Raw genomic sequence first — 14,286 nt, 5'->3', positions numbered from 1 at the left:
AGCCTCAAAGTCACGCACTAGCCGTTAACTCAACGGCTCTAAAAAGTTGTTAACACCGGATGATCCGGTGAGAACATTAGTACTAACACCGGATCATTCGGTGAGTACACTCTCACAAACTAGCCATTGGAACCCCACTCAAGCCTCTGTGAACATGGGATTATCATGTGATGACTCACTGAACACTGGACAAATGCACTGGATGATCCTATGTGTATATGTTCATTTTGGAGCTCTTTGTAAATAATAGTCTGGTGTGTTCATTTTGTGAACACCGGATCATCTGGTGAGGCAAAAGACTCCGCTTCAGACTTTCTGTGAACACCGAACTATTTTTCATTGTTCTCACCGGATTATCCGGTATAGCAGCGGACTAATTTTGATGTGAGCACTGGATTATCCGGTCAAGCAAATTTTAGCAGAACAACGTTATCTATTTTGAGCATACCTTTTTGTTCCGAACTCTGATTTTGATGATCTTGGGCTCTATGGAAAGCTTGTGAAGAGCTCTACAAGATTATACAAAAATCTATCCCATTGGATCACATCAATATTCATGGAACAAGTCCTATTTATTCCTCTCTTTGTCCCAGCTTCTTTGTGTAAAATGCTCCGATGAAACTATCAGGTGTGTATACGTTTAACACCGGAACATCCGGTGAGTTGATCTACAATCTTCAATAGCTTCAACTCCCTCTGGAAGAAATGATCTGGTGTAAGCATCTGGTGTGTACACTCCGAGCACTAGACTATCCAATATAACACTTCAACTTTTTCTGGACATGTGTCCTAAATAAAAACTCCGGTGTGACTTAGTGCCGATCATCGGACCATCCGGTGAGGTCTTCAGCTTTCTCTTCCCTACTAGACATAATACTACGGTGTGTGCAAACATCAGAGCACCAGACCATCTGGTGTAGTCATTTCTACTGGGACTTTTTCCAATTCAACCAAACTTTATCCCGGTTTCGATGGCTTCTCTTTTGTTGCATCCATGAGACCTACTAAAGCATATACTTGACAAACATGTTAGTCACATTGACTATTTTGTCATTTATCACCAAAATCAAAATCATGGCATAATAGAGCTATTTTCGCTACAGGTACAATGGGAAGGATCTTGCTAGAAAGGAGACCTCCCAAGTGCATGCCTTAGGACATCTTTTGGAAGTCTACTAACTCAAGGTGTACTACTCCTTTCATGAGCAGAGTCTTTGGTGATAAGTTGGGCTCCGTAGATACATCTAGTCATCTCCTGTATCCAGTGGCCATTGGCTGGGTCTGTGTGGGGGGATTAATTTGAGATGGATATTGGACCGTTCTTGTAGCTAAGTTGTTTAGAACGTATATTGGGCAATGGTGAATGCACCAAAGAGGTTTTGAGAGACTAACGAAGTCATGATACCTCCAATAGCTGTGAGAGAGTCTGCTGGGGGACCAGAGTTACCATGTGGTCGTTTCCCCCGACAAGAGTTGTGTTACCTCCCTGTACCAGTGTAGCGGGAGCAGGCGAGATATCCTTCGTAGACGGGTTAGGGGAATCATTAGGATTATCCCCGTTTCCTTAATCTCTGACTTCGAGGGTATTTACCTCATGATACTCCTCTTCCCATCAAATGAATCTGAGGACCATGCATGAAACTTAGTAAATCAGGGCTAGTCCTCTGGGATGTTCTCGTCGAAGCCCTCGATTCCTCGGTACCCCATGTTACCAGTAGCAGGGGCTAGTGGGGAGGTCGGATGATCCAAACTCCCTATGCAATCTATCGAAAGGTTACCTTAGCCTATCAAATTAGAAGTCAAATGGTTGTAGATTCCCTTTGTAGATTGGTTGATCCGTGGTAATTCTTTCAGTTGAGCTTAGATGTCAGGGCCGAAATCTCTGAAAGACTCAAGATCTGAATCTGCCATGCTGGGAAGTGCAATATCTTCTGATATCAACTTCTTCGCTCATATTCTGCTAGGAAGCGCCAGCTATTAAGGAGTTGTACGCGCCTTGCCTATTGTTTTATGATATGGAAAATAGGGATACTTGCGAAGTCGATGAAGTATATCGCAAACAAAGACATGGAATTACATATGTTCAGACTCTTGAGTTGGTTAATAGCCTTATGTCATGTGCTGTCTTAATTATTCTTGGATCACATAATACAATGATGATGTGGATGGATCTAGTCCTAACAACTAGGTGGGTTTTGGTGTATCTAAGGCTTAAGATCTAGTTGACTAGGGGATTGCTTCTGGCGTAGATCTTCAATGGGTGTTGATCTTCTACTTGACTAGTTTTGAAGGTTTTGCAACTTCAAGAATCTAAAGGCACGGATTTTTTGTGCTTTGATTGCAATTTACGATTGTGGGTTGGTTCTTCTTAAGATTTTGGGTCAGGGGAACCTAGGGCGTGATCCTACTCAGATACCTCGGATCGTTAGACTCCTGGAAATCTAGGAATCATTCACGAATAGGCGATAACTTCCATATCCAGGATAAGTAGCTTCCGAGTATATTGTCTCCATATCTTACTTCACGACGACCGTAGCTAGTCCCGTATCGAGTAAGATGTAGTTGATCCCCATATACCTTTTATAGATATACGAAATATACAATATTAATTATATATCCTAGTGGCGTAGTGAAAGGCCATGGCCACCAGGCAGATATCGATGGCCTCCTTACCCTTGAGGACCCCATCGACATAGGGATCTGTAGGGGCCTCATCCCTATCCTCTTATTCCATGAGGAGCGTGAGCCAGCAGTAGGAGAAGTAGGCGGAGGCATCACGCTTGTGGCCACCGAGCTCAGAGTGTGATGTCATGGAGGATGCCGGGGGCGTGTGCTATGGAAACCATGCAGGGGGGGGGGGCAGGGCACAGAGGAGGCTAGGGCACGCACACGAGGCTGGGGATCGAGAGCGCAGAGGAGGCTGGTAGAGGAGCTCTGGGAGGGCTTTGACCATGGAGTAAAATGCAGAGCATGTGAGTGAGGGATGTGGCAGACCAAGGATGAGAAACTAAGGTGGAAGTTAGAGAAATCAATTTCAGCTAGGGGCAAGCGAGTCATTTTGTGGCTCCCTTAACGTCGTCATGGCAAGTGGGTTTGTAATATTGGCGAGCATGGACATGGGTTTCATGCTAGGTAGTTTACAAAGCCAGTGTGCGGAGCGGTGGTGTCGGAGCCACAAGCGGTTGGCGGGAGAGAGGGTTAACAAGGAAGAGGCTAGCAGTGGCAGATCCAAAAGCGGGAAGCCATCCGAGACAAGGATGGAGGGTGGTGGGTGGGGTGTCAAGAAATAGAGAGGCTAGCAGTGGTGGATCTAGAGGAATAACACCGTTAGAGACGAGGAGAGAGGGTGAGACAGGGGCGTGGGTGCGGCGAAAAAGGTCACTAGAGTAAAAAGAAAAGAGACGGTGGGGTTGGGGAAGTGGAGCTAACTTGCCGATGATGGCCATGGGTGCGTTAGGAACATAGGATGGCGGTGACAAGGGTGAAACTGAGTCAGGAGTTAGGTATTGATAAAATGACTACAATTATGTTGTTGGGTGGGGAAGATTGATGGATGGCCCAAAATTTGGGATACTAGCTGGGTCAAAAAAGCCCCGAGTGGGAAAAACATGGTGCATTTGGAGTCGAACATGGTTTTTAACATGCCCACTACAATAATCTTCTTGATGCCCTGATTTGCCCATACCTATCAGTTGCCCCATTGCGCTTGACGTCTTCAGATAATGGTGTGTTTTTGCCACCTCGATAGGCTCGCAGCAGCAGTGGCTGATGACAACGTGTGGATTGCGACACGCGAAGAGGATGTGGTGCCACATTGCAAGGTGAAATTTCCCATCTAGCTTCGAGAAGAGAACACTATTTTTTCTATGGCTTCTTCGAAGATTCGGAGGCACTTCCCCCTTCTGGCCTCATGTACGCTTTGAAAACCGACTGCCTCCTTGTCCCCACCGGATCGCCTTCTCCAATTCGAAGCTTGAGGACAATTTTCGATACGGTTCTCTTGCCATCCGACTCCGATTAGTCAACTGATGACATGCCAAAAAGAACACAAAGTCACCTTAAATATGTAGAGAGAGTGCACCATCTCACAGCTTGCTACCTGCGTAGCCAGCTATGTTGAACCCGGCTGCACAGTCTTTCTTCAACTTGATCGCCATGTGGCCCTCGTTCCACTACGCCATGGTTGTGCCACTTTCGTCTCTTCCGCGGTCGCCGTTGGGCGTCCCAGTCTGCGTGATGTGGGCGGACAACCTCAACCTCGAGCATGTCCTTCAAGACTTCGCCAGGCGCGTCTACTATGTCGCCTTCATCATGCACTACTCGGGCGTTGTCCACGGTGCCACTGGCCAGGACCACAACATGCTGACAACCTAGGACCGGTATGCAATCATCAAGTTGAACGTGGACGCTCAAGCCGCTCCAGGTTGGCCTCGCTGTCGGCATGAACAACGGTCGGCTCCTCACGTGGGAGTTCAACCTTTGCGGCTTCGACCGGGAGACTGACCCCCATGTGGTGCGCTCCGTCGAGTACCTCGAGGAACACGGCATGAGCTTCAACACACACCACCTCTACGACATCCCAATGGCAACGTCGCGTTCCATCACTGCGGCCTACTTCGGCAGCCAGGGCTGTCGTGGATCTCCTACGCTAGCGCCTACCACTTGGCCTACCTGATGAAGGTGATCACCGGTGGTCGGCCACTCCCCGATGACATACCTGGGTTCCTCGGCATTGTGCAATGGTTCATTATTGGTGGGGACGTCTATGACATTGTGCGCATGGCCGGTGATTGCCCGAGCTTAACCATGGGACTGGAGCGCATCGCCAACATGCTCAACGTGGCGCCACCTTTTGTGAGCCCTCGGATCGCTAGTGCTTGCGGTATGCTCGCTCTGCAAGCATTTGTTGCTGAGAAACCAAGTGGAGAAGTATCTTGGTTTTCATGTGATGAGGTATTGTCAATGGTTGATGTATCTTGAACTGGCTTAGCATGTGTTTATGGATGCTTATTCTTGTTCATGTCTAACTTGAGTTGGCGGTGTTTAGAACTGGAGAATTCTTCTCTGTATACGGAAAAATTACACATATCAAAAGTTTTGGTGTGAACATCGTATGTTCACTGGAAGTTCCGGTGTGGGCAGTGTATACTCACCGGACTACTTCTTGTAGAGAGCAATTTTTCGGGCGAAATTGGAGATCAATGAACCGGAAGATCCGGCGAGTGTGGTGGCTACACCGGCGGGTATCACTGGAGCATTTTCAGTGCTGAAGCAGAAATGAAAGCCAACACCAGATTGTTCGATGATGGACTTTGAGAGTGATAGAGTATTTTCTGTAGGAAGGAGATTTTTGACACCAAGTCTAATTATGTATGTCGGATAGTTCGGTGCTATAATTGTGAACACCGGTAAAAGCACCAAGCGTTTTGTTACAGAGAGGTTGCAGTAGGGTGGTTCGGTGGATTGACACACACTAGATTATTAGGTGATGAACATGACATCACTAGAAGCTTTTACTGCACCTTTTCCTGTGGACAGCAAAATTTTCCTAGAACAGATAATGTAACACTCACTGGATGGTCCGGTGTTTAGGAGCAACCCATTGGAAGATCCAGTGTTCATATTCTCTGTAGAATGTGGTCTGAGTTGAAGTTTTTGATTTTGTGCTAACCTGGAGACGTTTTGGAGTGTGGAGAAATGTGTTTGCTTGTTTCATGGTGTGTAGGTGATGGATGCAACTTGGTGGTCGATGGAGGGTGATCGGAGCTAAGTGGGTGCTTAGTGCCAGACGATCAAGGAGGACTGGATGGAGTTAAGGGTGATCCTAGATGTACACATGAAGGTGGTGTGCTGACAAAGTCAAGCTAAGGGAATGTCGGTGCAAGTGATAAGGCGGTCCGAAAGATCAGGAACGGAAGAGACTTGTCGGCGATCAAGATCGCAAGATGAAGGACACGTGTCATCATCGGAGCACTTGCTTCAGGTGGAAGCAAGTGACGCTTAGTCATACTTTGATAAGCGTGCTAGGGTTTCACGGTTTGGCCTCAAAACCGTGGGATGACTCGAGGAGTATGAGGCTAACAACAAGGCTAGAAATATTTTGTTTACTATCCTGAGTTGGAATGAGTTTGACAGGGTCTAGCACCTATGTATTGTCCAGGAGATCTGAAATACTTTGAGTGTCTTTCATTATGACACTAATCAGATTAAGGCCAAACGCCAAAGCACATACAACCAAGAATACAAAATATTTGTGCAAGGCCCTAGAGAGTCTTTGGATGTGATGTTCCCTCGCTTTGATAGGATTGTTAGCAATTTTTGATCAACTGGTGTTTTGTCCTATTCTGATCATGAGAGAGAGAGATCAAGCTTCTCTATGCTTTTGACCATAGCATATGGGAAGTAAAAATCTCGAGCATTGAATAGTCTCCAAGTTACAACACGTTGAGTTTTGATGATCTCTTCCAGCAAGCTCAAATCCACTAAGATAGCCAAGACAGCTCGAATTAGTCTCAAAAATCCGCTGTCTCAGAACATGGCATTGGTTTCTGGACCTGGTGGTGGCAATCAGTCTGCAGCTCACTTTTCTTGTGCTAACACTTCATTGAGTGGATTTGCTTTGTCCCTGGTTCTATCACAGAGGAGTAGGTGAACACGTTGGATGATGAGGACCTTGCGCTGATTGTGAAGAAGTTCACCCGCTTCTACAACAATCACCGCGACCAGATGAGGGGTGGTTCTCGTTCCTGCTTTGAGTGCGGTGACACTACCCACTTCAAGGCGGGTTGCCCCAAGCTCAAGAAGAGGGAGGACAACCATGACTAAAACAAGCATAAGAAGAAGAACAAGAAGCCCTTCTTCAAGAAGAACCATGATAAGATGGCCAAGAAGGTGGCCAAAGCGGCTTCTAGTGTGTTCATGGTGGCTCTCAGCGACATTGACACTTGTTCCAGCCATGAGGAGATCTCGGAGGAGGATGAACTACAAGCAAAGAATAATAAGAAGGTCAAGGACTTCACTGGCCTCTGCTTCACAGCGGACTACAACAACGAAGATAGTGACCCTGAGCTGGATCCTTCTGAGGTATTGCCTTCTTATGACCAGCTTTTCATCCAATTTGATACCTTGAATGATGCTCTCGTTAGCCAGGATAGGTTACTTAAGAAAGCTATGCGTGAGCTGAAGAATATTAGGCCAAAGTTTGAGTCTGTCTCTACTGAACTTACATTAATTAGGTCTAGGCTCAAGTTTGAGAAGTATGAGAGTTGCTTGATTGTCTTGGCTGAACTTGTCGAGCTTCGTAATGTGTATGCTTAAGTCACCAGTCAGGTTGAGAGTGCCAAGAAGAAGCTCCTTGAGGAGGAGTCTATGTCTACTCTCTTAGGTACTTGTAAGAATTACCCTTTGCTTGCAAAGGATGTTGAACTGAAAGACAAGTGCCTTAAGGAGCTAGAGTCTAGATTGGAGAGTGATGGAGGAGTTCTAAGGATGTGCAGCCAAAAATTGCTCCATCTGCACAATCTTTTAGGACAAACTCAGCTGGGTTAGAGGGCAAGTTCAAAAGCTTTTGACTGAGAATGAGTATCTCCTTTCTCTGGTGGAGAAATGCTCAAAGGGCAAAGGGAAAATGAATTTGATTTTGGCCAAGACCAAGATGTGTGCTGACAAGGCGGGTTTGGCTCTTGAGTTGGGTTTTGAGAGAGTGGCTTACAGTAGGGAGAGTAAGACTATGTTCACCGCACCTACTACCCTAAAAGGTGAGAAGTACAAAATCAATGTCACAACACAACCCATCAAGAAACCCATTCCTCAACCCACAAAGAAGAAATCTGCACCATAATCCAAGAGAGCTCCATAGCCTAAGATGAGAGAGCCTCGGGTGACTGATAGTCGAGTGCTCGAGAAACGCTACCACTACACCTATTGCTAGAGAGAGGTCACTTGGTTGGGTTTTGCTTTCGCCGTAGGAGAGATGAGCGGTGTGAGTAGGAGTGGCGCACATGGGACATGTACCGCTCCTTTGTTAGTGTACATGAGCCTTTTTCTTTCTTCCACTCACAAGTCCCTATCGCTTTTCAGTTTCTTCCTAGAGGTGTTGCTCGGCATGGATTTTGCCATGACTCATATGGTTTTGGTCCATGTATAAGAGGTTTTGAGTCTCAGGGCTTTGGTGGACCACATTTTCCTCATCGTGGTACTCACCCTCAATGTACTAGACCTGTTTTACCTACACCTGCTTTTACCACTTTAGGGTGGATGACCCAGCACTGGATTCCCAAGAGGTTTTTGGCTAACCTCAATATTGAGTCATACACCTATTATCCTTCTCATATGTAGGTGGCAGGTGGAGGCTTGGAGAACAAGTGGCTCATTGACTCCGGTTGTTTGCGCTACATGATCGGAGATTCATCATGGTTCTCTGGCCTTACCACTGTGAAGAAACACAAGTACATCACATTCTGGGATGATCGGAAAGGAAGGGTGAAAGCCAAAGGTATGGTAAGGGTGAATGACAGTTTCACTCTCAAGGATATAGCTTTGGTAGAGCATCTAGGATACAACCTTCTCTCTGTATTAGGTAAGAGTTTTGAGAGGAAAATCTTTGTAATCCGCCTAAAATTGGGCTGACCTTTTTGAGTAATGAAGTTTATTTTCATGTGTTTGAATTCCCCTCCTTCTAGTTTCCCTCTCTTGGTTCCCTTGCCTTGTGTGGAAGTTTTTCTTTTCCAGTTTTGTTTATCGTTTTTATTTTTGGGCTAAAATTTTAGCATCTTGTGAGATCATTATTCTTGTTGCTAGAGGCATAAAATTCGCATACACATACTTATGTGATGGGGTCTTGAATTTGCTTGCCTCTAGACAATCAATTTGGAGAGTCTCGTTGCTCGGTGTTCATCTTTTCTTGTTTCTTTGCTAGTTGTGATCATTCGAGTGCTAAGACACATGGATTGATCTTAAATGGAACTTATGGTTCATATACCATGCATGTAGTCGTGTTGCTCTTGATTTTTTCTTCCGCTTGAGTTTCTGAGGTGCGTTGGGTGATCCAAATAGGAGAAGGCCATTGATTTCGCAAGAAAATTGTTGAGTCGCCTATTCACCCCTCTCTAGTCGCCAATCTCGTTTCTACAGTTGCACTCAAATTTGGAGTGTTCGGCGGAGATGTCAGCATATACAGAGGCCTCCTGCATGGACTATACAGGTTACGTGAAAGGTTTATGTTAAGTTGGTTGATTAGTTTGAGGCTCGTTTGGTAAGACTAGATTCTCCTAGAAACGTTTTGGTTCTAGATTCTTCTTAGAAAGTTTCTCTAGTGAATCGCTTTTAATTTTTTGAAAATATTTGGTAGGGATTCTGGATTCGGATTCTTGAAGAAAAATGACATGGAAGTAAATCGAAATGGGTGAAAGACCATTTTAGGTGATTCTTCTTATAGTGTTAAAAATGAGAAACATTTCAGGTAATTTAAGATGAAGCATTTCACGTTTTAGCGCGTTTGGTAGGGATTATGAAGAATCACCCGAGACTCTAAAACGTTTATTGCAACCAAACGTGCAAGGCATTGATTGGATCGGGTGCCTCTGCGTTTGTCTGCATATGCAAGTCGACGCGAGCTGGCTAATCGGCTACGCACACAAATAGTTTGATAGATTCAATGAGAAGATTTACTAGTGCAAAAATAGTTGATCGAATGATATCTACGTATTTGGAGAGGAGATATGTTACGAGCCCATGTAAAAGCTCACCTGAAGCAGTCCGGGTGCCACGAATTAGATTTACTAGATTGGTTTATTAGCTTTTTTTTAAAACTATAATAGGAGTATTAGTTTCATTGGCAAGAGAGATGTGTTAGAACTCCATTAACATAATAAAATAGGATAGATGGAAGCAGAGGTGGACCCAGCCCAAAATTATAGGTAGGGCGGAGTTGCCTGCTCCGCCATGAATCAACACCGCTGGGGTGAAATACACGGTGCAGAGAGATCAACGTGAAGGTCTCGTTGCCGAAAAGGTAGGGCGGCCGCCCTTCCTCGCCCTATTGGTCGGTCCGCCCCTGGATGGAAGGGAGTTGTATGATTTCATTGATTGACAAGTGTACATTTATACATGTTGTAGGGGTACCTGTTGGGGAGGGACCACAACTGCCATGGGCGGTTATACACCAAAGAGATCAACTGCAACACTCCTCCTTGATTGATTCATCATCTATATGTTGATCAATGAATAAATCCTCCAAAAACCTTATAGGAAAAAAAATATGATTGTGATTGTAATATACCATGGAAAACTCCTTGAAAATCTAGTGAGGAAAAACTTAGGAGAAAATGATATGACGTATATACTTGTATTGATATTATATCATTAAAAACCTTATGTGAGATAACTAAAGAGTAAAACTCATAAAGAGAAAAAGAGTGCAATATGTATGACCTAATGATCATAAATAAATTAAATCTCCCTAAACTATGCAATTCTTGAAGTCTTCTCTCATGCCAATTCCATAAATATATTTCTAGAATATTAAAGTGGACAATGACTTAGTGAATAAATTTACAAGATTTTCACATGACTTCGTTTCCAAGATATTTATTTTTTCTACTATTTTGTAGCTCTTGTAGGAAAAATAACTTAGGAGCAATATGTTTCGTAATATTACTCTTTATATAACATGTTTGTATCTTGGCAATACAAGCAGCATCATCTTCATAAATAATGGTGGGAGATTTTGAGGAATTAATCCCACATGATCCTTGAATATGGTTTATCATTCCGCGAAGCTATATATTTTCACAAGAGGCTTCATGTAGAGTTATTATTTCAGAATAATTAGTGAAAGTAGCAACAAGAGTTTGCTTTGATGATTTCCACAAGAAAGCAGCATCACTGTACAGGAAAACAAATCTAGTTTATGACCTGGCATTATGAGGATCAGACATATAGCCAGCATTAGTATAATCTTCCATGGTCATATCTTGGTTTTTCTAATAGAACAAACCAAGATCTCTAGTATCGTTTAGATACCTAAGGATTTGTTTTGCACCAACCAAATGCCTCTTAGTTGGAGCAGCATTGTCTAGCTAAAAGATTGACCGCAAATGTAATATCAGGCCTTGTACAATTTATGAGGTACATAAGTGCTCCTATGGTACTTAGATATGGTGTATCAGGTCCCAATAATTATTCACCTTCTTCCCTAGGACGGAATGGATCTTTGTCCATATCCAGGGATTGAATGACCATAGGGATTTTTTATGGATATGACTTATCCATATTAAACTTCTACAATATCTTTTCAATGTATTCAGATTGGTGAACAAATATCCCTGATGGGAGATGCTTAAGTTGTAAACCTAAGCAGAATTTGGTCTTGCCCAGATCCTTCATCTCAAACTCCATCTTTGGATAATTGTTGCATTCCTTTATATCTTGTATGGTTCCAATAATGTTGAGGTCGTCAACATAAACTGAGATGATGCAGGAACATCCAGTGAGGAATTTCTTAATGAACACACACAGATAATCATCGTTGTTAGAGTAACCTTTTTAGAGAAGAAACTCACTTAGTCTGTTGTACCACATTCTAGCTGACCGTTTCAAGCCATAGAGTGACTTTTGCAACTTTACATAACACATGCTGTGATTTTCCTTAGGATTCGGAATCTTAAGTCATTTAGGGACTTTCATGTATATATCTGAATCAAGTAACCCATATACATAAGTGGTTACCACATCCATTAATTGCATGGATAAATCCATTTGAACTGCTAATGATATTAAGTATTGAAACGTTATTCCACTCATAATAGAAAAATAAGTTTCATCATAATCGATGTCAGGTCTCTGTGTAAACCCTTGTGCTACAAGCCTCGCTTTGTATCTCACCACCTCATTGTTTTCATATCTTTTCCGAAGGAAAACCCATTTCAATCCAATGAGAAAACATTTAGAGGAGTAGGTATTACAGATGTAAATACCCCTCTTTTAGCAAGTGAGCTCAATTCTGCCTCAGTAGCCTCTTTCCATTTGATCCGGTCTGTATGCTTAAGGCACTCTACCATGGTCTTAGGTTCTGGATCTACCTCAAGGTTTTTGGCAATATTTGTGAAGAAATAGATGTCGACAACTATAATCTTACGATTATAAGATTCTCCTGAATCAATCTAATTTGTGGAAATTTGATGTACTTCCTCTAACTCCTCAGGATTTTCTATCACCATAGAATTAGGTTGTTTCGATGTCCCAGCCCCAAGATTAGTGCACATAGTTGTGTTGGGCTCTAGATGAAGAGCATTCAATCGATGTTGATCAACAATAGGTTAATTTTCATTTATTGACTTAGAAGATATCTATGGGGAACCGTCCAAATAATATTCGAGCTAATCGTTAGGACAAGCATTTTCCATAATCACGCACACAATGTTTAACCAAAATATCATTCTGGTAGTCCTGGCATGTGAGTACTTCTAGAATCGGAACACACGCCTTTACAACAAGTACATCATCATAAGACATGATAAAGAGCGAGTAATTAAATTAATTTACAAGTCTTTAAGTAGATTAAACTTTACATTAAAATACATAACTCAAACATTTTCTAGAGTAGCTACACGACGGAATAAGTTACATAACAATAAAAAATGGGTAGCACCATTTGCCCGAAGGCACCACCCCAACATAACAATACACGACTAGAATGGCACTACTCCTGCCCATCGCCAACATCGGTGGGTATAAAGTAGCTAAAAACTAAATCTTCCTCACCTAAAAAGCAAACAAAGCATGTGAGTACGAAGGTACTCGCAAGACTTAATCCATAATGGGCACGTATAGATAGTCTGACTCCAAGGATAATGCATTTGGGTAATTAGCAAGGGCTCGGCCACAAAGGGTAAGTAACTTCATATGCAAAAGTGATTTTGACTCAAGTGTAAGCATCTACACCTAACCAAAGCACCATTTGAACATGCACCTATAGGTGCGGAGGTCCATTAGGGCTACTCCCAAAGTACACTAGTTACGCCTAAAGGTGTGGAGGTAGCTAGAACTACTCTTCGAGCAAACTAGAAACCTCTACAAGCCTATTATGCCCACAACACTTTTACGACATTGCTTCTATAAGCCTATTATGTCCACAAAACCATAGGCCAACAAGCCAAAAGGTCACAGCTACAAAAAGTATTTGGCTTACCTACCATTATATCGACATGTGGTAAGTATAAAAAGTGCTAAAGTCAACTACAACAAAGAACGGGGCTTAATCGATTCAGGCAAGCCTATAGCATCCGAGACTCCCTTCTCGAGACATCCTCATTGCCTGCCCAGATCTTGTTTCATCATCACTGACTTACTCATCCCATCATCATCATTGTATTTGTGAAATAAGAGTAATTCCTAAGCCCGCGAACGATGGTCGAACCACCACTCGACTTCTACCGGTGAACTAAGCCTTGTAAGGATGATGTATTCATTTTAAGTTAGACCATTGAGTGCTATACCGAGGGTTACAATGGACCAAAAGAAAACAATACCAAGGAAGGGTAATGCAACAATTAGGATCTACTCCCAAAATCTGATATTTAACTAGCCATCATGCAAGACATATATATAGCATAACTTATCAATTTGACCCAACATATGATCCAAAGTAATGGGATGAGTATACTTAGATGCTTGCTTTGGTGCACAGTTTCTTCACACACACTATCACAATCAGATTCCACCTCAAGAACACCCTCGTCACTCTCTGGTTCGTTGATCGCTAAAAGAAAGAATGGTGTATCACAATTAAAGTGGCGAAATGCTATGATACATGCACCAAATGTCATGAAAATATATCGAGAGATGAGGTACTGAGTAAAGAACATGATGCAACAAGAATAATATGAATTGAAGTATGAAAGCTCATGGTAAAAAAGATTTATTTAAGGTCAACTCGAAAAGGATCGTAATTAAGCTAGCTATCAAGATTAAAATAGATTCACAATTTAAAAATCACTTTCATACCAAAGTATATTTTTCCTAGGTAGCACTGATCATAACATGAACTATCCAAGTGGTTTCATAATTTTATAACATCGCATTAATTAACTGGGATTTAATTAAGCTGAAACACATTTAAATAATTAATTAATTATCAAAAAGTATATGGGGTTCTAACATTTGTAACATGTATTTCATACTCATACTAAGCTAATGCAACTGGTCTCATGATATTTGGAGTTCGTATGAGTTAACTATGAAATTTACAAGCTATCAGCAAAGTAAACGAAAAAAGAAAAACGTCTG

General features: G+C 42.7%; 1 protein-coding gene across 1 annotated transcript; it reads left to right on the top strand.

Moving 5' to 3' along the window:
• The first annotated feature begins 4,441 nt into the window (after positions 1–4,441).
• Positions 4,442–4,980, top strand: LOC133930123 (uncharacterized). Its single transcript, XM_062376819.1, has 2 exons — positions 4,442–4,585; positions 4,681–4,980. The coding sequence occupies exons 1-2, from the start codon at positions 4,442–4,444 to the stop codon at positions 4,978–4,980; spliced, it is 444 nt and encodes a 147-aa protein (XP_062232803.1).
• The last annotated feature ends 9,306 nt before the right edge of the window (positions 4,981–14,286 follow it).

This window comes from Phragmites australis, chromosome 10 (assembly GCF_958298935.1).
Source record: "Phragmites australis chromosome 10, lpPhrAust1.1, whole genome shotgun sequence".
Classification (NCBI taxonomy): domain Eukaryota; kingdom Viridiplantae; phylum Streptophyta; class Magnoliopsida; order Poales; family Poaceae; genus Phragmites; species Phragmites australis.
The sequence above is the reverse complement of the archived record's forward strand: the minus strand, read 5'-3'. Positions and strand labels throughout refer to the sequence as shown.

Bases quoted from the DNA above. Each gene is read 5' to 3' on its own strand.
- LOC133930123 (XM_062376819.1), top strand. From the start codon at position 4,442: ATGAACAACGGTCGGCTCCTCACGTGGGAGTTCAACCTTTGCGGCTTC. The intron at 4,586-4,680 runs GCAACGTCGCGT...TACCTGATGAAG, and splicing joins ACCTCTACGACATCCCAATG to GTGATCACCGGTGGTCGGCC.